The sequence below is a fragment of the Pantherophis guttatus genome, chromosome 7 (genome assembly GCF_059756535.1).
Source record: "Pantherophis guttatus breed Tessera chromosome 7, ASM5975653v1, whole genome shotgun sequence".
NCBI classification, from domain to species: domain Eukaryota; kingdom Metazoa; phylum Chordata; class Lepidosauria; order Squamata; family Colubridae; genus Pantherophis; species Pantherophis guttatus.
Window position 1 is genome coordinate 13,930,827 of NC_142069.1, and position 25,258 is coordinate 13,956,084.

Genomic DNA, 25,258 nt, shown 5'->3' on the forward strand with positions numbered 1-25,258 from the left:
AGAAAAGGTAGGAAAGGAATGTCACATTTGGAATCCGGCAAGAAAGGATAATTCAGCGATTCACAATTTATTGGGTTTTTGACGAAGGGGCCTCTGGCCTTACAAAAGTTTTAGGCGGGGGGCCAGAGAAGTGTCATTTTCTCCCTGCGGAAGCGTTAAGAACTACAGATTTTCAATTGTTGTTAAAAGCTGTGCCAATAGCATCGGCCGCTGTTCTTGAGGTCAAAAATAGTAAATATAATTGCTTCAGAAAGCCCTCCTTCCTGAGTTTCATAATGCAAAAGTTCTGACCTTCACTAGAGGCGTCATTGGGTTCCACTGGATGACAAATGATATTTGCTTGGAATCCACCTACATCCTAGCTTTTCAGTTACCTTCTTGGCTTAAACGTTGCGCTGATAATGGGGTGAAGGAAGCCACAAGGAGAGCTGCGTATTTTGGAAGGTGCAACTGATTGTAGGATGTCTTACGTTTGCAGTATTGTCCCTCATCTTTCTTTGCAAAATAGTTTGAATTGCAAGCAAGGATTAATAACACACCATAACCTTCTTATCAGCTAAGAACAAAAGGCCAGCCGTGGTGGAACGGAGTAGGTTAGTGACTCTGCACATGTATGTACAGAAACAAATGGTGCCAATAAACCTGCCATTTCTTTTATTGCTTCCAAGATGAAGCTCCAAAACCATTGCTGCATTAACCGTTTCCAAACATTTTTCACAACGAAAATGCAAGATATTGCAGAATGTGGTAAATTTGAAGACTATGCATGTGTCAAGAAGGTAGCTCTCAACCTTATGGCCAACAATTTGGGACTACACTTTCTGTTGCTAAGCAAGGCAGTTTTTTTATTTTTTTTATTTTTATTTATTTTTATATGCCGCCCTTCTCCGGAGACTCAGGGCGGCTTACAATGCATTAAGCAATAGCCTTCATACTTTTGTATGTTATACAAAATCAGCTTATTGCCCCCACAAACCGGGTCCTCATTTTACCCACCTTAGAAAGGATGGAAGGCTGAGACGACCTTGAGCCTGGTGAGAATTGAACTCGCAGTAATTGCAGGCAGCTGGATGTTAAATGCTGCCTTAGTAGGAGGCATTAGCCTCCTACGCCACTCAGGCTCCTAGTTATTGAGTCATGCCCGATTTTTACTTTACTTGCCTTGTATGTTAAGCAAATCACTGCAGTCGTTAAGTGAATAGTGTGATTGTTATGCAAATCGGGCTTTCCCCATTGACTTTACTTGTTGGAAGCCAGCTGGGGAGGTCACACATGGCAATCACGTGACCCTGGGACTCTGCAACTGTAGTAAGTGTGTGTTGTTTGCCAAGCGCTCAAATTTTGATCACAAGACAGTGGGGAGGCTGCATTAAGAGTAAGTCACTTTTTTTCCAGTGCCGTCGTAACTTTGGATGGTGGCTAAATGAATAATTGTAAGTGGAGCACTACCTGTAATCTCTGCAAGATCTACCCTTGAACATTTCAATAGGAAGGGAGCACACACAGAATGGCAAATCTTTCTTATAGGAAAATGAACATCCTGTATTTTTCTACTACATAGCTAATGGCATCAGGTTATCATATCCTTGTACTTACGTACAGATGGAGGGTTCAGGCAAAAATGTCTGCCAGAAACGAATGCAAAAAAAGATGGAGCAGCAAGATACAGGGGGAAAAAAATTACTGCATTTGTAAGCAACCAAGAGAGTTGGTGCTCTAGAATCAGCCGATTCATTCAAATTTTGTTTTTGTTAACACTCTCAGACCTTCCCACTAGAAAAAGACCGTCTGCAAAAACAAACAAACAAACCAGTATCCAAGGCTAGGCTACAATTATTCTTCCTGTATTATTTGATTTTGTAATCTGTATTCAAAATGCAGTAATGTTATTATTTCTCCTAAAGGCCATATTCCAAAAGGCATGGTCCTATATAACTGTAGATTCAGGGGATACGTTTTTCATCTTTTTCACATTCTTTTCCACTAAAGATGGAGAGTATTCTTTTTAACCAATCCATCCTAATAACTGCATTAATATTTCAGGTATTTTACTACCTCCATAGAATCCGTGTGTCGCAGAGTTCATCTTAATTCTCAGCTCCCCTTGCGCTGACAGAACGCTCTGTTAGAATCTTTTTCAACATTGAACCTGCCAGATTTGCTGAACTGCATCGTTCAGATCATAGATATGAGTGTAAGACGATTTACTGCAACTCAATGGATACCTATAGAGGAAGAGGATGGGAAAGGCTGTTCTAAAATAATGGGCTTGTATTCCTTTTATGTTGGATGTAGTGTATTCTGAACACATGCTGCCATTTCTTAAACGTCAATGGCCGATCTTATATTTAGTCTCCAGTTAATGCAGATGACTCTTTAAACCACCATTTTATTCCTATGCAGCATATGAATTATTTGATGTATACATACAGTTCGTTTTTGGAAAAAAAAAACACACATTAAAAATCATATAGAAATACTTAGCTGCTTCCGTTTAAAAGAAGTCCAAAAGAAATACAATGGCTAAGTAGGTATGTTTTGACAATAGGGTAAATTCAGATAGTATATGAACAATTTCGACCAGAGGCAATTAATATAGGGATGCTCCTTCACATGTTATCTTTTTAGAGATAAATTTTGAATTACCAAGTTTTACTGGAGAAGAACACACAAGCTTCAAGCAGCAGGGCATTCAGCCACCTATCGTGCAAAACACACCCCCAAACCTTACTCTCTCCCCCCCGTTTTCTTTTTTTTAAAATACAAAGCCCCAGGCTATTCAATACTGTTCAGAAACAGATGAATTAAACCTGGTAAGCTTTATAACGTTTTCTAGGAGTGCGATCGTAGGAGCATTTTATTTAGATGATTTGGAAACAGAAGCAGTGTACAATAAAATTGGGAGGGCAAAAATCCCTTAAACCACAAATATTTTATTTAACCAAATAACCCCCTGCCTTTTGTTCCCCCTTCCCCACTTTCAGAGAACATACTCTAACCAAGATACCGTTACATTTCTCCTCAATAATAAAACACTACAATGACTTAATCTTAACACTGGAGAAAAAACAGGATCTCGGCGCCTGGTTATGTTCAGACTTAACAAAAGGCAATGACGCTTAAAAGACAGCCAAACCGTTAACTTTTTTTTTTTTTTGTCTCTATTCACCTTTCGACAACCTGTTCCTATGCATTCTCATCAATTACTGCCTCTCTATTTGCCTTCGATTCACTTTGCGCACCCCCCCCCCCCCCGGGAGAGGCTGTTGCATATGACTGCTGTTTGTTTGTTTGCTTTTTCCATTTTTTTCTTTTTGGGGATCGAATCTCAACGAGTTCGCGTGTGTTGTCCTTAACGGCCGTGGCGCTCAAGCCTTAACTTCAGGAGGTGTACTGTAGATGGAATCTGTGTTTTCAGAGCCAAGGTCTTCTGCCAAGTTGAGCATGAGGGAAGAACAAGAAGAAGAAAAAAAAAATCCTCCGTTAACTTTTAGCAGAGGTTAATTAAAAAATATATGTATTGCCATGCCTGTATTTCACCCATAACTCAGTTATCTATTCCAGTCTACAGATCCTAGGGTTTGCTCCTGGAAGTAGCATCCGGTCACAGTTGGCCTTTTAAGCCAGTAAGGTAAAAGGTAAAAGTTCCCCTCGCACATACGTGCTAGTCGTTCCCGACTCTAGGGGGCGGTGCTCATCTCCGTTTCAAAGCCGAAGAGCCAGCGCTGTCCAAAGACGTCTCCGTGGTCATGTGGCCAGCATGACTAAACGCCAAAGGTGCACGGAACGCTGTTACCTTCCCACCAAAGGTGGTCCCTATTTTTCTACTTGCATTTTTTACGTGCTTTCGAACTGCTAGGTTAGCAGAAGCTGGGACAAGTAACGTGAGCTCACCCCGTTAGGCGGCACTAGGGATTCGAACCATTGAACTGCTGACCTTTTGATTGACAAGCTCAGCGTCTTAGCCATTGAGCCACAGCATCCCTAACTTAACTTTAACTTTAAGCCAATAGGCTAGTGTGAATCTCTCTCTTGTGATCTTCCAACCAACACCAGCTCAAAAACAAGGAACGTTATCCTCCAGATGACTCCTCACATTGTGAGGTTTTTCCAAAAAAAAGGCTAGTTAAAATATTGGTGCTACAAGTAGTCCTCAACTTACGACCACAATGAGCCACAACATTTCTGTCGTTGAGTGAGACAGTTAAGTGAATTTTGCCCCATTTTTAGAACATTCCTGGCCTCAGTTAAGTGAATCACTGCAGTTGGTAAGTTAGTAACCCGGTTGTTAAGTGAATATGGCTTTTCCCTTGCTGCTTGGAAGGTCACAAAAGGGGATCACACGATCTTGGAACACATTAGTAGTCATTAAAATAGGAACCAACTGCCAAGCATCTGAATTTTGATGACGGGGATGCTGGAAAGGTCGTAACTAAAAAACGGTCATAAGTCACATTTTTCAGTGCTGTTGTAACTTTGAACAGTCACTAAACAAACTGTTGTAAGCGGAGGACTACCTCTATTAAAATATTTTAATGGAAACGAGATAGAAAATGATCATAGTTTCATAGTGTATTCTCTGTTTTCATAGGCTGGACTTTTAACTGCCAGGGGAATTCTGGGAGTATGAGTCCACCCATCTTAAAGTTGCCAAATTTGAGAAACACTGTTTAACGTGATTCATATTGGAACTTTTATATCTCTTCAGTTCTTACTTGCTAGCTTATCCTACACACCGAAAGGTCAACCTCTGGTTGTGGTTAGATTCTACCATTCAATCATTACCTAATTCTTCTTCTGCAGTTCCTGGAAGGTTGACTTTAGCCTTAGCCAGCTCTCCACCTTCTTCCTCTGGAAAAAGAGAATTAGAAAGCACAAAGCCATAATTTTACATCATTCAACTTGTCACTTTCATAAACATTTACAAAACAGGCAGCATTCCGCTAGGCAAAAAACATGTTCCAGAGCCGTTTGATATGGTTTTCCTTCAGATAAGGCTGCCTGGTTTAAGGTAGGGATGATCTATCTACTCTCTTCCATTGATAAGCATCATGAACCAGCTACAATTTACTGGCCTTAGAAAGGCAACAGTTTTCATTTTCAGGAGGTCATGGCAGTTGGTGGGAGAGAGCTCTACCTCCTTCTTAATAGCCTTTAATCCAGGGGTGGGTTCTAAATTTTTTTACTACCAGTTCTGTGGGCGTGGTTTATTTTGTGGGTGTGGCTTGATGGTCATGTGACAATTCTTTAGGATTTAGCAGAGATACTGGTCTACCAGGCTTTTAACTGCTTGCAGAGCTGTACCGGTCTACTCATTTATTTTTGTAGGCACCGGTCTGCTCATTTGTTTTCTTTTAACACTGATCAGCTGTAGGGCGGCCCTTTGAAGTCCCGGCAAGAGTTTAAACAGCTAATCAGCTGAGACTCAGGAGGCAGCAATAGATTGGGGGTGGGGCCAAATAAAAGGTAAGAATAATGCAGGAGTAGTGGTGGGGGGCAGAACTGGTTCGGTGACGTCATATCGTCACCGCTACTGGCTCGGCGGAACCGGGCGAAACCCACCACTGCTTCAATCTACCCCATCTCTGATGCCTGAAGGAAAACCTCTACCTAGCCTCTTCTCAAAGGATGATATTAGGTGGTTTCTTTCACACGGAGCATCACTAACCCCAACGGGCCCAGATGAAAGTGGTACAATACAGGATTGGCATTTTAATGGCAAGTTTTAATCAAAACGCACTGCCCAATCTTTTCCTGCTAAACAATCTGATCAGGTGTTGGTAAATTACTGAGCAGCGAAGCCAAAAGAAATGCAGGTAATCCTTGATTTACGGCCACATTTGGGACCAGAATTTCAGTTGCCGAGGGAGGCAGTTGGTTAAGTGTGTCGTGCCCAATTTTATGACCTTTTTGCCACGGTCGTTTTGCCATGGTCATTAAACGAATCGGGATACCCTCATTGACTCTGCTTATCAAAAGCCAACTGGTAAGGTTGCAACTGGCAACCCGTGTGTCCCTTGCAGCTGGATGCTGCAGCTGTGATAAATACATGGCCAAGGGCCCTAATTTTGATTGTATGACTGTTAAGGGCAATGCCAATGGCTGCGTTACTTTTTTTCACAACCAAACTTCAAACGGTCACACAGAATGAATGGTCGTTAAGTCGCAAGACTGCCTCCGCTTCGGTAGAATTCTGTAGTTAATTATCTCGTAAATCAGAGAACAAACAAGTTAGTGAACGCTTGGGTCCCAATAGAAAAAACACTTCTTACCAGGAATCACACATTTCCAGAGACCATATGTTTTCCCTACTGTCGTCTGCCACAGCCTCAGCGTTCCGTCCTCTGAGCCACTAGCATACAACTCTCCATCTGGGCTAAATCTGACACAGTGAATCGGCCCAAAGTGCCCCTTGTAAGATTCTGCAAAGAAATTGTAACACGTCAATAAGGAGAGGGAAAGCACCGAAAGGACTCAGCTCAAGCTTTTAAGGAAACAACAAAAAGAGAGAGAGCTTTGCCCTGCGATGGGGCTTCAAGCGAAAAATTCTGCCTTCTCTTGTGGAGCAACATTAAGGAGGCCTCAAATTTTAGAAAAGCATCGCTTGTAGGATGTAACAGAAGGGCCCTCTGATGGCCTGGATGTGAACTTGCCACCAGAAAAGAGATGAGATTAGGGGATATTGCAGCAACCACAGGTAGATAAGACTTTTATTGTTAAAAGTGAAGACAAAAACCACATCAGCTCACACTCAATATTATTCTATCCCTGTTCAGGGATGTTAACTGAGAATTTCCTAGAGGGTTCACTGCAAGGATGAGAAACTCAAAATTCAATATCAATCTCCCTGATATAAATAGCCGGTATAGTATTAAACTCAAGGCCCGCGGGGTGCTTAGATCTGGCCCGTGGAGCTGCCCTGGAAACAGCGAAAGACTGGCCTGAGCTGCCTCTGCCAGTGAAAATGGAGCTCGGGAGGGCAGTGAACGGTCCTCCTAAACTCAGTTTTTGCTGGAAGAGGATTTTAGGAGGCCATCGCAGCCGAAAATGGAGCTCGCAAGGGCTGTGGGCGGCCTTCCCAAGCTCCATTTTCACTGGCAGAGGGTTGCAGGAAGCTGTTGCAGCCAAAAATGGAGCTCGGGAGCCTGTTTTCACTGGCCGAGCGTTTGGGCCCCCACAGGTTCCCCTGACACAAATGACGTTGATGTGGCCCTCAATGAAATCGAGTTTGATACCCCTGGTGTAGTGGGTTAAGTGTGGGACTAGGAGCAGGAAGATCCAGGTTGAAGTTCACCATTGATCACCAAAGTTTCCTCTTGAGGAAATATGGGCTAGTCATTCTCATTCAGCCCAATCTATTTTACAGGGTTTGCTGTTGTAGGGAAAAAAAGGAAGATGGAGCAGCATATATGCCATCCTGAGCTCCTATATGCAAAGAATAGGATGTGACTCTAATGAATACCGTTACCGTTATCTCTATGCCCAGGTGGGTCACAGAAACACAGGTCAAGGATTAATAATTAAAGAGTGATAAATATTCTCTGGCATGGAAGTGGTACAGGGAAATTTGGGATTTTTCCAGCAAAACTACAAAGAGAACTTTGGCAAAAGCCATAGGAAATAAAAAATAACCAACTTTCTGTATGGATCCAGTCCAGTCAAAACGAACTAATTACACCTATACTTGTGACTTTTGAACGATCAAGATCCCGTTTTACCAATAGCTTTCAAATACTGAACACATTTTAGCTTTTTAAGGCGCCATTTTCTATCTGTATGTATGTATGTATGTATGTATGTATGTATGTATGTATGTATTTATTTATTTATTTATTTATTTATTTATTTATTTATAAAATTTGTATGCCACCCTATCTCCAAGGACTCAGGGCGGCTCACAACAACAATCGACCAAGCGACTGTTAAAATCAACAAATATACACAAAAATATGAAAAGTTTTAAAAAATTTAAAATATACTACCCCATCAGTCCAGGCTCGGGGACATAAATAGCCAGGTTTTCAATTCACGGCGGAAGGTGCGAAGGTCAGGGGCCAACCAGAGCCCCAAGGGAAGTTGATTCCAAAGGGTGGGGGCGCTCACAGAGAAGGCTCTACCCCTGGGGGTCGCCAGCCGACATTGTCTAGCCGACGGCACCCTGAGTAGGCCCTCCCTGTGAGAACGCACCGGGCGATGGGAAGTTGATGCTGGTTGCAGGTGGTCCGACAAATACCCTGGGCCTAAGCCATGAAGGGCTTTATAGGTTAACACCAGCACCTTGAATCTCACCCGGAAGGCAACCGGCAACCAATGCAAGCCACGGAGGAGAGGTGTAATATGGGAGTATCGGGTCCCTCCGCAACAACCCGCGCGGCCGCATTCTGTACCAGCTGAAGCCTCCGGGTGGTCTTCACGGGCAGCCCCAGGTAGAGAGCATTGCAGTAGTCGATCCGGGAGGCGACTAGCGCATGAGTTTTTGCTCAATCTGTCTATTAATATCCCTTCTCCTGCAATCTTGCCCAAACTTTTAATACCTAATGGCAGGAGTTCTAAATTTCCTTATCTTTCCTGCCACAGAAAAAAAAGTATTTCTGCCCCTTTAATTGCACTCGATTCTTGCAACAGATGGCATTGAAAAAAATGGTGAGGTGTTTTTTCCCCCAAAATGGCGGCATTTTTGGCTGCAGCTACTTCAGTTCTCAAAAGTATTGCGGTTTTGAAGATAAATGAGCCATCCGGATGAGTGACCTTTTTTTTATTTATTTTTTTAAAGAATTGAGTTATCAGCTAACTATAAGAAAAAGGAATTAGGAGCCTTACTCTTTTCTATTTTTTATCTATATCTCACCCATAGAAAGACATGAGCACACAGTATTCTGCTAATTATAATTGGGTCTACGTGCAAACATATATATCATCTCTGCAATATGAGTGATGCAAAAGTGACTTGAACACAATCGCATATAAACACATGCAGTTGGAGAAACATCATCATCTGTTTAAAGCCACAATTCAAGGCCCAGTAGAATGAAATATGAGTACAGTACCAGCTTGACAATTATGAGTTAGGATTGTTATCAATGCTTTGCTAATTCCCCCAAAACTTTCAAGTTTAAACTTTTACAATTAGCAGTTAAGATGGTTGTTGTTTTTTGAACAGCCATGAAATTCATCCAAACATGCCCTGAAGGTCATTTAAATATATCACATACCTAATTCTTCACCGGTATTATAATCATATTTATAAAGTTTAAAATCTTCACCACCAGCAACTAGACATTCTTTCTCCGGATGGAGAGACGCAGAATTGATTGTTGCAGGTGCCTCAAACGATTTAATCGGTTCCAGACTATGGGGAGAAAACAAAAAGCACGATGATTATTTTTTTAAAAAGAAAATCCGATATTGAACAAAACGCTAAAACATGTCAAAGAAGAGGCTTGGTGGAGCCTTGGTGGAGCAGCGGACTAAAGTGCTGTTAAAGTAGTACTTAGCTGCCGACTGCCTGCAATTACTGTGAGTTCAAATCTCACCAGGCTCAAGGTTGACTCAGCCTTCCATCCTTCTGAGGTAGGTAAAATGAGGACCCGGATTGTGGGGGCAATAAGATGACTTTGTATAAAAAAAGAACACAGCTTAGGGGGGGCCAAAAGCCCTACTAAGCAGGTATATACAAAAGTATGAATGCTATTGCTTAACGCATTGTAAGCCGCCCTGAGTCTCTGGAGAAGGGCAGCATATAAATTGAACCAATAACCAATAACCAATAAGAAAACATTATAAGGAGGGATTTTTATTTGAATGAAATTCACTTATCAGAAAGCTGAGTGCTTGTTAGCAAAAAGAGATCCATTTTTAGAGGACGGTGATTTTTATTTTTGTAATATATTTTGCACAATAAAAGTAAGGCACACTTGAAAAGAAACCAAAGGAAACTTCTGTAAAAAGATTTGAGTTTATAGTTATCATTTGCAATCAGATGCACGGATTTTCCCTTAGATACAGATAGATACACACACACAAAAAATGCCAGGGGTGGCAGGGATAACAAGAGTTCCTTTTGCTCTGTAGCCTAGGCCAGGGTTCTCCAACCTTGTCAACTTTAAAGACTTCTGGAGTGGCACTTGAAGTCCACAAGTCTTAAAAGTTGACAAGGTTGGAGACCTCTGGCCTAGGCAATGGAGCTTGAGTGCCACTATTACATAGACCAGGAAACAACTATCACAGCAAAAAGAAACCAACAACTCTTTTTTTTTTAGCAAAGAAAAATATATATACTCTGAAGGTCATTTAAATACACTGCTCAAAAAAATAAAGGGAACACAAGCAGAAGACATCCAAGATCTGAATGAATGAAATAGCCTTATTAAATACTTTGTTCGTTACATAACAGTTTTGTGTTCCCTTTAGTTGTTTGAGCAGTGTATAAACTACTGTATGTAAAGAACAAAGTATTTAATAAGGCTATTTCATTCATTCAGATCTCGGATGTCTTCTGCTTTTGTTCCCTTTATTTTTTTGAGCAGTATATAATCACATGCCTAGTTCTTCAGGGGTATTATAATCCTATTTATAAATTTTAAAATCTTCCCCACCAGCAAACTAGACATTCTTTCTCTTTTTCAGCAAAAACAAGTAGGCTTGAATACATGTATTAATGTAAAGTGTAGAAATTATTTAGACTGATGCCATGATAGGCACACTGTCTCTACAGGCTATTCTATGCTTGACCAGTTTGTCTGCATGACCTGATGAATGAAACACACACGTGTTAAAAACAAACCTACGTTTCTGCACTGTGAAAGGCAATGGTCCGGCCATAGGTGATGACTATTATCTCCCCTTCGCGCACATATTCCATGCTACTCACGGACATGGCAACGTTGATCGCCTTCACTTCTGTCAGTGTATTTCTGTCCCAGAGCCTGAAGTGGAGAGACAAGAGTGAAATTTATTTAATTCATAATTGCAATCCGGTAAATCAAAACACCAAACACTCCTGAATAAAATGCTCTTCGCTACCATGAGAATCTCTCAACCTACTTACAGTATAGTTTAGGCATATCAAGTGTTTTTTTTTAAATTGTCATTGCTGTTACACAAAAAGAAAAACATTTTACATTTATTCCGATTACGCATTCACCCACTTTGAGTGTGAATGAATGCAGAACCCACTGAACGTGGAAAAAAAGAGGGAGAAAATGAGAGGGAGAAAATGAGACGTATTTAACCTAACAAATCCTACATATTGGAAGTAATTCTAACATCTGATTGATAATGGAAGAGCAACAAACTCTTAAAAGGAAACTTAAATGGTCAATTACTTTAGTATTTAACGGGTCATCAACAAAACTACCTGACAACATCACAGTTAGTCCTCAATTTACAACCATTCATATAGTGTCCATTTGAAGTTACCAGAGCACTGAGCAAAATGACTCACAACCAGCCCTCACGCTTACGACCATCACACCATCACCACAGACACATAACCGAAACTCAGGCACTGGCAACCACCATGGACTTATGACAACTGCCGAATCCTGGGGTCATGTGATCTCCATCTGTGACCTTCCCAACCAGCTTCTGACAAGCCAAGTCAATTGGGGAAGTTGGATTCACTTAACAACTGTGTGATTCACTTAACAATGGCAGTGATCTGCTTAACAACCAAGGTTAAAAGTTGTAAAATTGGCGCGACTCACTTAAACAACAGAAAGTCTGATTCCAATTGTGGTTGTAAGTTGAGAACTTCCTGTATGACCCGCCAGAGTCACCTTATAGGGGAAATGGTGGCACAACTGTAGACCATATTTCTGTAACTTTTGATGTATTTCTACTAAATGTGTGATCACTTGTGAAAGCTCTAATTCTCTGCTTATAAGCATGGCTGGCTGGGAATTTCCGGGAGTTGAAATCCACACATCTTAAAAGACCCTGAGATTGAGAAGCCCTGCAAGAAATCAGGGACTGCTTGTCTCCCAACCGGTAAAACCACAACACGTAAGACTTGCTGCTTAAAATTAGATAGAGGAGTGCAGTTTGGGAGCAAACTAAGAAAGGAAAATGAAAAAGAGCTGAGGTCAGCTGTTCTAAAGAAAACAAATCCCAGCTTGAACATGTGCAAGCACTTTGCTTCTTAAAATTAAATACTATATACCACTCTTCTTGATACCCTGACAGCCTTTTGCACTTAGCTCTAACTGAGGGATACCGGAATCTGAGTAAAAATCAAATTGAACCTGAATCACAGCATAGGTAGCCCTCGCTTAAAGACCAGTTGCTCAGCAACCATTTGAAGTTACAATGCATCTCACCAGAACTACTATTTAGGACCCATTTCTGGAGTTCCAAAATCCCCCCCCCCCAGCCCCGGTCACATCATCTTTTGGACGCTTGGCAACCAGCTCACATTTACAGCTATTTGTGACATCCTGGTCACATGATTGTGACTTTTGAAGGCTTTTTTGCCAGTTTCCAGAAAAGAGCGGTCACTGAATAATAAATAAAGTACTACCTCTTACAATACTAGACAAACACAGTATCAACAGTAGAGACCTTCAAATTTCTAGGTTCTGTCATATCTCAAGACCTAAAATGGACACCTAACATCAAAAACGTCATCAAAAAAGCACAACAAAGAATGTTCTTTCTGCACCAACTCAGAAAGCTCAAAACTGCCCAAGGAGCTGCTGATCCAGTTCTACAGAGGAATTATTGAGTCTGTCATCTGCCAGACACCATAACTGTCTGGTTTGGCTCTGCAACCCAACAAGGCAGACACCGACTTCAGAGGATAATTAGAACCGCAGAAAAAACAATGGCTACCAACCTGCCTTCCATTGAGGACCTGTATACTGCTCGAGTCAAAAAGAGGGCTGTGAAAATATTTACAGACCCCTCGCATCCTGGACATAAATTGTTTCAACTCCTACCCTCAAATCGACGCTATAGAGCACCAAGACAACTAGACACAAGAAAAGTTTTTTCCTGAACGCCATCACTCTGCTAAACAAATAATTCCTTCAACACTGTCAAACTATTCACTAAGGCTGCATTACTATTACTATTAGTCTTCTCATCGTTCCCATCACCCATCTCCTCCCACTTATGACTGTAACTTTGTTGCTTGTTTCCTTATGATTTATATTGATACTGTTTTCTGATTGCTCATTTGTACCCTATGACTATCATTAAGTGTTGTACCTCATGATTCTTGGATGAATGTATTTTATTCTTATGTACACTGAGAGCATATGCACCAAAGACAAATTCCTTGTGTGTCCAATCACACTTGGCCAATAAAGAATTCTATTCCATTCTAAAATGGATTCATTGAACAATGGCTGCAACAAAGGTCGCAAAATCAGACAGACACAATTGCATAAAATGGACCACCGCAATTTACGCCATAATTCCAGCCTCAATTATGATCGTAAATCCAGAACTACTTATAGTGAAAGACACTGACTCACATGGTAAAGCCCAATGTGTGGAAAGCCAAGCATGTATGCTCAAATTCAAAACCTAGTTTTACAGTGAAGGTGATAACTGGACAATTCCACTACCCATTTCTTTTATAGCACTAAGGGAAGAGGCACTGATGATTTCTTACCTGACTGTTTTATCATCTGCCGAAAGGATCTGCGTATCATCACTGCTCCACAGAGCCTTTTTAATACCAGACGTGTGACCACTGACCACCTCAGGTTCTGAAAAGTAGAGGAAATATTTTGTATTTAAAATGAAAAACCTTTTTCTTACATTTCAGTAAGGTCGTATTTCCCACTACATCCGTGGTTAACTAATAAAAATAACGGAAGTAATTATTGTATACTAGAGCATACAGTGCATGTTCGGATATTTCGGGATATTCCCATGCATACAGGGAAAGATTAAAGAAAAACAGAGGAAGAATATATCACGTTTCTCCTTGCTCCCATGGGGCTAAATTCCTTGCTCCCATGGGGCTAAATTCCTTGTCAGCTTTGGGCATAAAAAAGTCCTCCTTATATGACTATATGCATTTACCCTTTTTACTTCAGGAAGTGATAAGACAGTTCTGCCATTTTCACTTCTTCCCTTGCCTATTCCATTGAGTAGGGCCATGGACTCCTGTCCTAAGATCCCACTCTGATGATATTATGATAATAAAGGCAATCCAATTTATTTACATTAACAAAATTAGCTGTTCAAAGTTTTTTTTGGGGGGGGGGTTTGCAATAAAGTTCAGGATCATATTCTGTCCTTTCCCAAAGATGCTTTTTCAAGAGGAAACTGGACTTTCTTGTTTTTCTTCAAAGACGTTTCACTTCTCATCCAAGAAGCTTCTTCGACTGGATGGTAGGGAATGGAAGGATTTATATTCCTTGCAGACAGATGGTCATTTGCATTCTTTTAGAGAGTCGTTGAGGCCACCTGAAGGTTTATCTGTGCAAATCGGTGTGGAGCCTTCTTGGAACTGCTGAAAGGACTGTGTTGTAGACTGGAGAAGCTTCTTGGATGAGAAGCTAAAATGTCTTCAAGGAAAAAGACCAATTGCCTCTTGAAAACGCACCTTTGGGACAACCATGACCTGGATGACTGAGAATCTCCCTAGACATTCTGTCCTTTCCTGTATTTTGTTTGGTGAACTGAAGATTTTGCACGCATTTTGTCTGAATCTGTGGTTTTTCTTAATCACAGTTTTCTTATTTGTTTGTTTAGTTGACATCCCCAACTCTCAGGTATTCTGGCCAGTTATAAATAAAAAAAATATTAAAACCAGATGAAAAAAGTCAGCTTGCTGGGCCTTCAAATTAGCACAGAAATATTTGCAACTTCTGGTATTCATTTTACTGATTCATAGAAATAATAATATTAATAAAAAAAAACCTCACCTGCCTCTGGCTTGTTTAAATCATAGATACGTAACAATTTATCTTGTCCACCTGTCAACAAGTAATTGCTGTCCTAGAAGAGGAAATTAGCATTGTCATTTATTGAGAAAGTTGGTTATATGCCGAACCTTTTAAAATCTTATTAGTTAAAAAAAATAAATCAGTAAAATTAGTGATAGGCCGACTATCTTCAGAAAAGCAAAGGCAGAGTCAAAATCTTGAAAATCAAGACAGACAAAAAGACATTTGTACTTTTTCTTTTTACCTGAGTGAAGTCCACTGATTTGACAATATGCTTGTGAGCCAGCGTGAGGAGTTCATCTCCTGAAATACCATCCCACAGTTTGCTGAAACAAACAAATAAACAAAAAACTAATGACATGGTATTTTCAGAAAGCTCCAGATACAGACTTCCTTTGCCCAAAATTGTTAGCTTTCTAGCTATTGTTTGACTTAATGAGTTGAGACCTGATAAGAGCTTAAAGTTGCTGCAAGTATTTCCATATCCAACAAACTCTTCACTTACGCAGTAAAATCTGCAGCGGCTGTAGCTGCTTTAGTGGCATCATTATTCAACGTGGCTCCCCAGACTGCTCCCTTGTGACCAAGAAATGTTCCAATCCAGTCCCCTGTGTCACCCTGTCGAAACATCGGTTTGCCATCTGGGAGGGGGAAAAAAAAAGTAAGACAATCTCAAATACACAGCATCTACTTGTTTAGAGGTATTTGTAAATTCAGAAAACGGCTACAGAGCATCCAGGCCGTCCTTGACTAATAACCCCAGTTGGGGCCAGAATTTCTGTTACTAAGCAAGGCGATTAAATGAGTTGCACCCGGATTTTATGACCTTTTTTTGCCACGCTTGCTGGGTGAATCCCTGCAGTTGTTAAGTGAATCGTGTGGTCATTAAACAAGTCTGGTTTCCCCTACTGACTTTGCTTATTGGAAGCTGTCTGGGAAGGTCGCAATGGTGACCCTGGAACACTGAAACTGTCACAAATATTTTTCCCAGTTGCCAAGCGCCAGAATTTTGATCATGTGACCGTGGGGATGCGATGATGGTTGTACATGTGTGGACCAGTCAAAAGTCACTTTTTTCAGTGCCATTAACTAAATGAATGGTTGTAAATCGAGGACTACCAGTGGTAGAAAGTCCCATGTAGGTTAATAAGGAATTCTAATGTTAGCAAAGTGTTACAAAAATTGCCTTGGATTATTTTTTCAGCTGTGATCCAAGAACTTCAACATATGGCAGCTTGCCTGCTAATTGCATAACCAAACAACCACTCTTCGCAGATAGACAAATGTATTTTAATTATGTGTCTTCCAGTTGATGTCAACTCTGAGCAACCACAGAGAAATATTCTTTGGGACTTTCTATACCCAGCTTGGTTCTTCATGTGTTCCAACAGTGCACCTATTACTATTGTAGTTGAATCTATCCATTTTTCTAATGGACATCCTATTTTTCTCTTCCTTTTCATCCTTCCCTACAGTATATAGACTTCTCACATTGTAAAGGTAAAGGTAAAGGTTCCCCTCGCACATATGTGCTAGTCGTTTCTGACTCTAGGGGGCGGTGCTCATCCCTGTTTCAAAGCCAAAGAGCCAGCGCTCTCCAAAGACGTCTCCGTGGTCATGTGACCGGCATGACTAAACGCCAAAGGCGCAAGGAGCACTGTTCCCTTCCCACCAAAGGTGGTCCCTATTTTTCCTACTTGCATTTTTTTACATGCTGTCAAACTGCTAGGTTGGCAGAAGCTGGGACAAGTAACTGGAGCTCACCCCGTTACGCGGCACTAGGGATTCAAACCACTGAACTGCCGACCTTTTCGATCGACAAGTTCAGCGTCTTAGCCACCGAGCCACTGCATCCCTTAGACACTGAGCCACCCCTCTTTAAGACACAGGTCATTCTTTGGAAGACAACAAAGTCCATATTTTGGACAGAGAGGACCACTGGTTTGCAAGAGGAGTCAAAGAGGTCATCTATGTCAAAATTGAACAGCCTTCTCTCAATAGACGCGGGGGGGAGGATAAGACATCATCTATCTCCAATCTACAACACAGTCCTTTCAACAGTTCCAAGAAGGCTCCACACCAATTTGCACCACTCAGGTGACCTTAGGCCACCTTAGGTGACACAGATAAACCTCCAGCTGACCTTAACGACCCGCCAAAAGAAGGCAAAGAACCAGCTGTCTGCAAAGGAGTATAAATCCTTCTATTCCCCACCATCTAGTCCAGGGGTCCCCAACTTGGCAGCTTTAAGACTTGTGGACTTCAACTCCCAGAATTCCACAAGTCTTAAAGCTGCCAAGTTTGAAGACCTCTGATCTAGTCAAGAGCTGAAGCTCCTTGGATGAGAAGCAAAACATCTTCAAAGAAAGTCCAGTTGCCTCTTGAGAAAAAAAAAAAAAAAGCACCTTTGGGACAACCCTGACCTGGATAACTGAGAATCTGCATAGACTTTCAGTGCTGTGGTAACTTTGAACGGCCGCTAAATGAATTATTGCTAAGTCAAGGACTTACCTGTACTTCACCGTCCGCACTGGGGTTATGAAACTAATCTGTACCCCATAAAGACTATATAGCCGGACATGTCTAATGAGATTCTCCATCATCCAGACCATGATGGTCCCAAAGGTAGTTTCCCCACCCCCCAAAAAAAGCAGCTGGATTTATTTTTTCCCTTCCTTTGAGAACGTTTCCTTTCTCATCCAAGGAGCTTCTTCCACTGGAGAAGTAGATGAGAAGGGAAACGTTTGCAAAGGGCATGTTGGGGGAGGGGGAGGATTTAACCCAGGGAAGTCCAGTTTCCTTTTGGGGAAAAAAAAAAAAAGCCCTTTTGGGGTGTAGCCCCACATGGCTCAGGCTGAAAACTCCTGCCGATGCCCAAAGCCAGGGGTGGGTAAAGGTGGCCCTTTTTTTTTTTACAACCTGTGGACTTCAACTCCCAGAATTCCTGAGACAGCCAAGCTGTCTCAGGAATTCTGGGAGTTGAAGTCCACAGGTTGTAAAAAAAAAGGGCCACCTTTACCCACCCCTGCCCAAAGCCCAGCCCCGATCCTTCGAAAGGCAGCCCCGATCAGGCCCGCGGGGGTTGTGGGGAGGGCTGGAGAGGAGGCCGATCCCCGCAAAGGGAGGGGGGCTGCGGGCCAAGGCCGGGACGCCCCATCCAGGGCTCACCTTTGCAGGCGCTGATGAGGAAGTAGCCGTAGGGGGTGATGCCGCTGAAGGCCAAGTCCACCACGGGCCGCGTGTGGCCCGAGCACGTCAGCGGGGTCTGCTTCATCGCCATGGCGCCGGTCGGTCGGGTGAGAGGAAGGAGCAACGGAAAGGGGGAGGCCGGGAGGGCGAAGGGGAGGCAGCGGTCTCCCACGGCCACGCGAGCGGCCTGGCCTCCTGGTGACGGGACGGAGGGGACCGGCGGCCGGAAATGGGAGGGGAGGGGGAAGAGGGAAGAATAGTCGTTGCCGGAAGCTCCCTCATGGTGAGCGCTCTTTCCCTTTCGGCTCTATGGTCACTTCCGGATCGGGATGCGATTGGCGCGAGGGCTCGTGACGTCGCAGGGAGCGCTGCCATAGAGACTACGGGAAGGTTCGGCCTCGTCTCTTTTTCCCGCTCAGGGTTCCTTTTTCCACATTGGACACCTGAGCAATTCCCCGTAAGGGGAATTATTGCCGTATGCTTTCCAAAGAGCGCCGTTCGATCTGTCCCGTTGGCAAGTTTTTTTCCTCTCTCAAGGAGGGAAAAGGAAGAAAAGGCGAAGCCAAAAGAACACGGCGCTTCTTTCGGGGCTTTCAAAAAGGGACTGTCTCTTTAAGAGGCGGGCTCTTTCTGGCCCCGCCCCCCCCACGAGAGGCCAGGCTTGATCTACCATTGGATAAAAGTTTAGTTAGAAGATTTATTTATTTATTTACTATTTAATTAATTTATATGCTGCCCAAGCGAGCTTGTATGTAAGTTTGTACACATATATACATACATACACATGTATATCAGTGGTGGGTTTCCCAAATTTTTTTATTACCGGTTCTGTGGGTGTGGCTTGGTGGGCGTGGCATGGCTTGGTGGGCGTGGCAGGGGAAGGATACTGTAAAATCTTCATTCCCATCCCACTCCAGGGGAAGGTTACTGCAAAATCCCCATTTCCTCCCTTATCAGTTGGGACTTGGGAGGCAGAGAATAGATGGGGGTGGGGCCAGTCAGAATTTTTACTACCGGTTCTCCGAACTACTCAAAATTTCTGCTACAGGTTCTCCAGAACTGGTCAGAACCTGCTGAAACCCACCTCTGATGTATATACATGTGTATATATACATACACATACACACGTATATACATATACACACACATTTTACTATAAATATTTATATACAATATTTGTGTGTGTGTATATATATATATATATATATATATATATATATATCTGACTGGCTCAACGCCTTGCAGCTGGCTTTGTAGCTAAGATCAGAGATGGTATTCAGCAGGTTCTGACCAGTTCTGGAGAACCGGTAGCAAAAATTTTGAGTAGTTCGGAGAACTGGCAAACACCACCTCTGGGTGGCCCCAGAGTGGGGTGGGAATGGAGATTTTGCAGTATCCTTCCCCTGGAGTGGGGGGGGGGGAATGGAGATTTTGCAGTATCCTTCCCCTGGAGTGGGGAGGGAATGGAGTTTTTGCAGTATCCTTCCCCTGGAGTGGGGAGGGAATGGGGTTTTTGCAGTATCCTTCCCATACCACGCCCACCAAGCCACGCCCATAGAACCGGTAGTAGTAAAAATTGAATTTCACCACTGTAGTAAATTCAAATGATCATTTTAATTAATAGTTGATTGCACAAAGGTTCATAGTGAAATATTGCTTAGTAAGTGATTTCTCTGTATTTTTTATTATTAGGGCTGCCCAGCTCCAAAAGTCTGAGTGGTTTATAAACCATGAAATATGCATTGAAAAGGCTGTTAAAAACAACAAAACAAAAATAACCCCATGCCTAGGAGCAGACCCATGTCTTAAGGACTTCTAGACCTGTTACAGAATAAGAGCCATATGTATCATTTGGAAATGCATTTTTTCAGAAATTTTTGACCAAAACAAATGATTAATTTGGTGTTATCACAAAAAAAAAATAACATAATTGTAGCGACATCTGCATATTATCTTCTGGTCAGTTGTGAATAATTTGTGAAAACGTATTTAAAAAGGATTCCATCAGGAGTCTTGAAGATCAAATCTAAAATGTTCCTTCCAGAGTCTTTGTTTTTCAAGAAAACATTCTGGGCTTGATATAAGGCTTGGGTATAATGTTAAATATTATAAATCATCATATTTGATAAGAACTGCTAATTGTACTGGGATATGAGTATATCCCATTTGAAACATTTTTTTTCTCACATCAAACCATTTTGTGACCAGCATATATTCAGCAGTAACAGAATGTCCATTAATAATGATTTTTTTTAATCCTTTAAAATTTACGTTGTTTCCACACCTCATACTGAACAAATTTATCTTCTGTCTAAAAAGATCATCAATATATGGGGGATTACAAACCCAAAATGGTAATTATCTGTTCCAAATGTCTAATTAATAAGTACGTCATGAAAGGAACATTTGTCTCTTTAAGATTTCTCTAATTGCTTTCAAATGCCATCCATAACTTGCAAACTGAAGTTAGACAAAACAGAATATCACCACTGTGAATGAAGGGATTGTCCCCAACTAAGGAATTTCAATTAGTTGGTAAAGGGAGACCCAGATTTTAGTCTTCCTTTAGGAATGGAAGCTAGCTGGGTTCCTTTGGGCCAATCCTTCCCTCTTAGCCATAGACTAAAAAGTTGAAAAACATTTTATCTGTGTTAAATATAAGGAAAATGATCATTTAAAAGAATAATAGTTATCATGTATTATTATTTTGTATAAGAAAAAAAGTCATCAGAAAAGAGAGATTCTATACACTTATTGGTCCACTGATTTTGTAAATCATGGTAGTCCTAGATTAAAGAAAATAGCTCATGTTAGAACCAACAGGAAATATCCCACCTCATAGCTTTAACTGATTGTTTTCTAGTAAAATTGTTTTCTACACATTTCATTTGCATATTATCTAGAAACAATTAGTTGTAAGACTGAATTTATCTTTAGATATATCGTTTATTGAGAGTTACTTGGTCTGTTTCAGAGTAGACTTTGAATTTATCTATTAGACATAGAAGAGTTCTAATTTCTGTCCAAGCAAGAATGAACAAATGTAAAGAAATTGTTTTGAAATTCTGTATTATTTCTGCCATAGCGTGTGATCAAACTCACTGGAAAAGGTAGTTATTCTCAGAATGGCCAGCAGTAAAAGCTGCCAGAAGCCAATAGTAAATAGACACCATCAAAGCTGACACCAGCTAAAACATAAAATAATTGAAAGAAACCATACAAGATTAGAAAATGTGAAGAGAGCTGATCTGTACAGTAGCCTGGAATCGGATACGATCATCATCAGACACCAGATGGAATAGCGTTAAACATGTCTACTGTCAACCCTGAAGCGAACCTGGCTGAGGCCATCTTTACGGCTTCAGGGTTGCCACAAGATAGGGAGGGGGAAAAATAAACTGGAGTTTTGTGGTCAAAACAGAAAGTTTTCCTGTAGGAACCAAGGACATTTCAACAGGTGGTTGGGAAGAGGAGGAGTACAGTAACCAAGCAACCGCCCGCACATCTATTGGACAATGTGACTGACGACTTGGGGGGAAAGGGGGAACTTTCATTTTTTAATTAGGTGAAAACCATAGGACCTTTCAGAGTCGGTTTTCACCAGTTGTGCTAATATGATGTATCCAATAAATTAGGCAGGTAGAGGAATCTACCTGCCTCAGAGTTCTGTTTTCAATGGGGTGCATTTCTTGGAACGTTGACATCTACTACAACATTTCATTTTATGAAATAGTTCTCTTTATTCTAATTATTATTAGTTTAGGCACTTGTATGTCTTCAGAGAACAATCCTAATCAAGGCAATGAGTATATATAACTTTCAAAGTCTTTATCTTTTTATCCATTTAAAATGTTGACCTTCATACCAGATTTTTGTGCAAGACGGTATTGCAAATTTTTTTTTTTTTTTTTTAGTCATCTTGGAATTGTAACTTTCAGAAGCTATTGTCCACTGCCTACTTGTCTGGAATTAATTAATGCGTTGTGATTTATTTCTGAATAGACATGAGTGGCAGTCTGCTGTAAGAAATGCATTTAAGCTTTTCTTTCCATTATGTCCTATTATTTATTGCGTACACGTGGGAAGCATTTCCATTCCAGTGCTCTCTTGAGCTTCTTGGCAAACGTAATCTATTTTTGTTGATTTGAAGGACCATCCCATCTGACTTAATTAAGAGAACATTTTAAAAAATTTTGAAAGGATCCTGAGTTGATTGTGACGGAAAGATGGCGTGGTACAGCCCATGATGAAGACAAATAAAATCCAAGGTTATCAGAGTTGACTTTATAGAAAACCTTGGAAGAAAGTTGGCTTTGTAGAAAAAACTTGGGACCATGTTTAATGAAATGATATCCATACAGCTTGAACAGCCGTGGAAATGTGCAGACAAGCTGTGCTCTTGAGAAGCGTTTCGCTTTATTGTTCCCTGCTCTCAGTTTTTAATTTAATTTTTTTATACAATTGGCCTATAAGTTGCCCTTTATGCAAAGCAAATCCAGTTGATATCCAGTTGGGGAGACATAAACATTCTAATAGTTAAAGGAAAGTCATAAATACCACAAAGACATTGGGAATCTAAAGCTGGCAAAATCCCCGGAGAGATCAGGGCTATTAACATTGAGCTATGCAGCAAACCCCACACCTATTTAGCTAATCTCAGCCTATTAAAATGATGCTATTACTGCTTAATTTGATAGGATTCCTCATTGCAATTTTGCAAACAGCTGTCCAGACTTGGATCTAATTTGGCAGAGAGCGTGCAGCAAATGACTTGATTCTTTAAGAGCTGGACCTGCAATTTGGCTGCAGTCCTATGCTTACTTGGAAGTAAGTTCTAGAGTTGGACTACTGAGCAAGGTCTAGAATCGACAGTATAAAAGGCCTCCCAAATTTATCCTGATGTTATTATTATTTTTCCTTCTCTCTCTCTTCCCCCTCTTTCTTCTTTGAGAAAACAAAAGTGCTAGGTGCGATTCTAAGTTTCCTCTCCAGTGCATCCAAGCTGATATAAAAGAAAAAAGGAAATTCTGCTGGTAAGATGGAGACTGGGAGAGAAAGAGCATTAAGGGTAGAGGCTGGTATGTACAGATAATGTGTGAGGTCCCAGAGTAATCTGTCCAGATTTATAACAGGGAATGGATGCCTCAGTGGTGGGCTGCAACCGTTTTAATAACCGGTTCCATGAACCGGCTGAATCCCATCCCTGGGATGCCTTACTGCAACAGAAATTAGAATTCATATCCCATTCTATAAAAAGTTATTTACCTCCTTTGGAATTTTCTGAATTTTGCTGACAGCTTTGATATTGTGTATTATAGAGCGTCATGTGGGACAGGGGTGGGTTCTAAATTTTTTTACTACCAGTTCTGTGGGCGTGGCTTATTTTGTGGACATGGCTTGATGGTCATGTGACAGTGGGCGTGGCTTACTGGTCATATGACTGGGTAGGCGTGGCCAACTCAATGTCACTCACGTCAAGAGGTGCCTTGCCTGGCCTCTCCCCTCCCAGCCATTCCTTATCACACCCAGCCTCAACGTATCTATATTTCTGTAAAAATGTTGTTCACCTTTTTTCAACTTTATTATCTACATACTATAGATGCACTTTCATGGACCACTGAAAGGAGCAAATGGCTCACAGGCTTTGCTCAAGAGTGTGATAGGCAACAGGCTTTAAAGGGGATGCCAGAAAGAAGGGCGGGCAATGTATTTTCCAAAGCACCAGAGAGCAAAACAAGAAGCAATGGATGGAAACTGAATAAAGAGAGAAGCAACCTAAAACCAGGGTGGATAAAAATCAATGATTTTTTTAAAAAAATCAAAAAATCAGATTTTTTTTATTTAAATCGGATTTTTTTTTTATTTAAATCGGATTTATTTTAATAAAAACTTTTGGGGTAAAAATCTATCGTAAGATAGTTTTCTATTTAAGATACATAAATAATTTAGTTTATTCAGCATGAAATGGAGCTTAGTTCTGTAGCATGAGGCTGTATATTCTGCAACACTGGGACTATCGGTGAGTCAACAGTGGGTCAAAGGAGTAGCAGAGATGACAGTTGCTCTTTAAAAATTATGATTTAAATCGAGTTGATTTAAATCAAGCCTTTTTACTAGTTATTTAAATCATGATTTAAATTGTGATTTAAATCAACTCGATTTAAATCAAATCCACCCTGCCTAAAACTAAGGAGAAACTTCCTGACAGTGTGAACCAATATAGGTGCAGAAATATTTCAGTCATAATTTCACATATAAAATAGCCATTCATGTAATACAACCTGCATATTGTTCAAAACAGTCATTAGTATTATGGCTGATGTTTGACAGCAAGCCTAAAAGTCAAAGATTACAAGAGTGCTTCTTTATCTTTATGTATACAAAAAAATCACATACCAGGAATAGCATATTAAGATGGACTTATCTATTAATATACAAAGAGAAGCTAAGTACAGTAAATAAAGAAGAGAGCCAATCTGGTGTAATAATTAAGGCAATAGGCTAGGAACCATGAGATCTAGTCCCATCTTAGGCTCAAAGATAGCTTGGCAATCTTCAGCCAGTCATTCCCTCTCAGACCTTTGGAAGAAAGCAATGGCAAACCACTTCTGAAAATCTTGCCAAGGAAATTGTAAGGATTTGTCGCAAGCAATTTCCAGGGCTACACCAAATTGGCTCTCTTGTTACAGTATTCATAATATTCTTGAATTTCCACATTTTGCCACTAGATGGAGATTTTTTCCCCGCCTTGCTGACCACCAACTACAGGTAGTCCTTGACTTACGACCACAATTGAGCCCAGAATTTATGTTCCTAAGTGAGAAATTGGCTAAGTGAGTTTTGCCCCATTTTACAACTTTTCTTGCCACATTTGTTAAAAGAATCCTTGCAGCTGTTAAATTAGTAACACGGTTGTTAAGTGAATATTGGCTTCCCCAATATTGTCAGAAAGTTGTAAAAGGGGATCACATGACCCCGGAACGCTACCGTCATAAATAGGAACCAGTTGTCCAGCATCTAAATGTAAATCATGTGACCATGGGGATGCTGCAACGGTCATAAGTGTGAATGGGTCACTTTTTTCAGTGCCTTTGTACCTTCGAACGGTCACTAAAATGAGTATATGTATATGTATATGAGTACGTATATGTGAGCTTGGCAGTTTTTTA

At 41.0% G+C, this 25,258-nt stretch overlaps 1 protein-coding gene across 1 annotated transcript; it reads right to left on the reverse strand.

The window, feature by feature from the left end:
* Window positions 1–2,369: 2,369 nt before the first annotated feature.
* Window positions 2,370–18,710, reverse strand: STRAP (serine/threonine kinase receptor associated protein). Its single transcript, XM_034403815.2, has 10 exons — window positions 18,069–18,710; window positions 15,406–15,541; window positions 15,145–15,226; window positions 14,880–14,952; window positions 13,616–13,712; window positions 10,788–10,925; window positions 9,213–9,349; window positions 6,273–6,422; window positions 4,786–4,851; window positions 2,370–3,430 (listed from the first exon to the last, which is right to left on the reverse strand). Exons 1-10 carry the CDS (start codon window positions 18,178–18,180, stop codon window positions 3,369–3,371), a joined length of 1,053 nt encoding a protein of 350 aa, XP_034259706.1. The 5' UTR covers window positions 18,181–18,710; the 3' UTR covers window positions 2,370–3,368.
* Window positions 18,711–25,258: the final 6,548 nt, after the last annotated feature.

Bases quoted from the DNA above. Each gene is read 5' to 3' on its own strand.
- STRAP (XM_034403815.2), bottom strand. From the start codon at position 18,180: ATGGCGATGAAGCAGACCCCGCTGACGTGCTCGGGCCACACGCGGCCC. The intron at 10,926-13,615 runs GTAAGAAATCAT...TCTCCACTTCAG, and splicing joins GCAGATGATAAAACAGTCAG to GCTCTGGGACAGAAATACAC. The intron at 9,350-10,787 runs GTAGGTTTGTTT...TTCTCCCCATAG, and splicing joins GCCTTTCACAGTGCAGAAAC to TCTGGAACCGATTAAATCGT.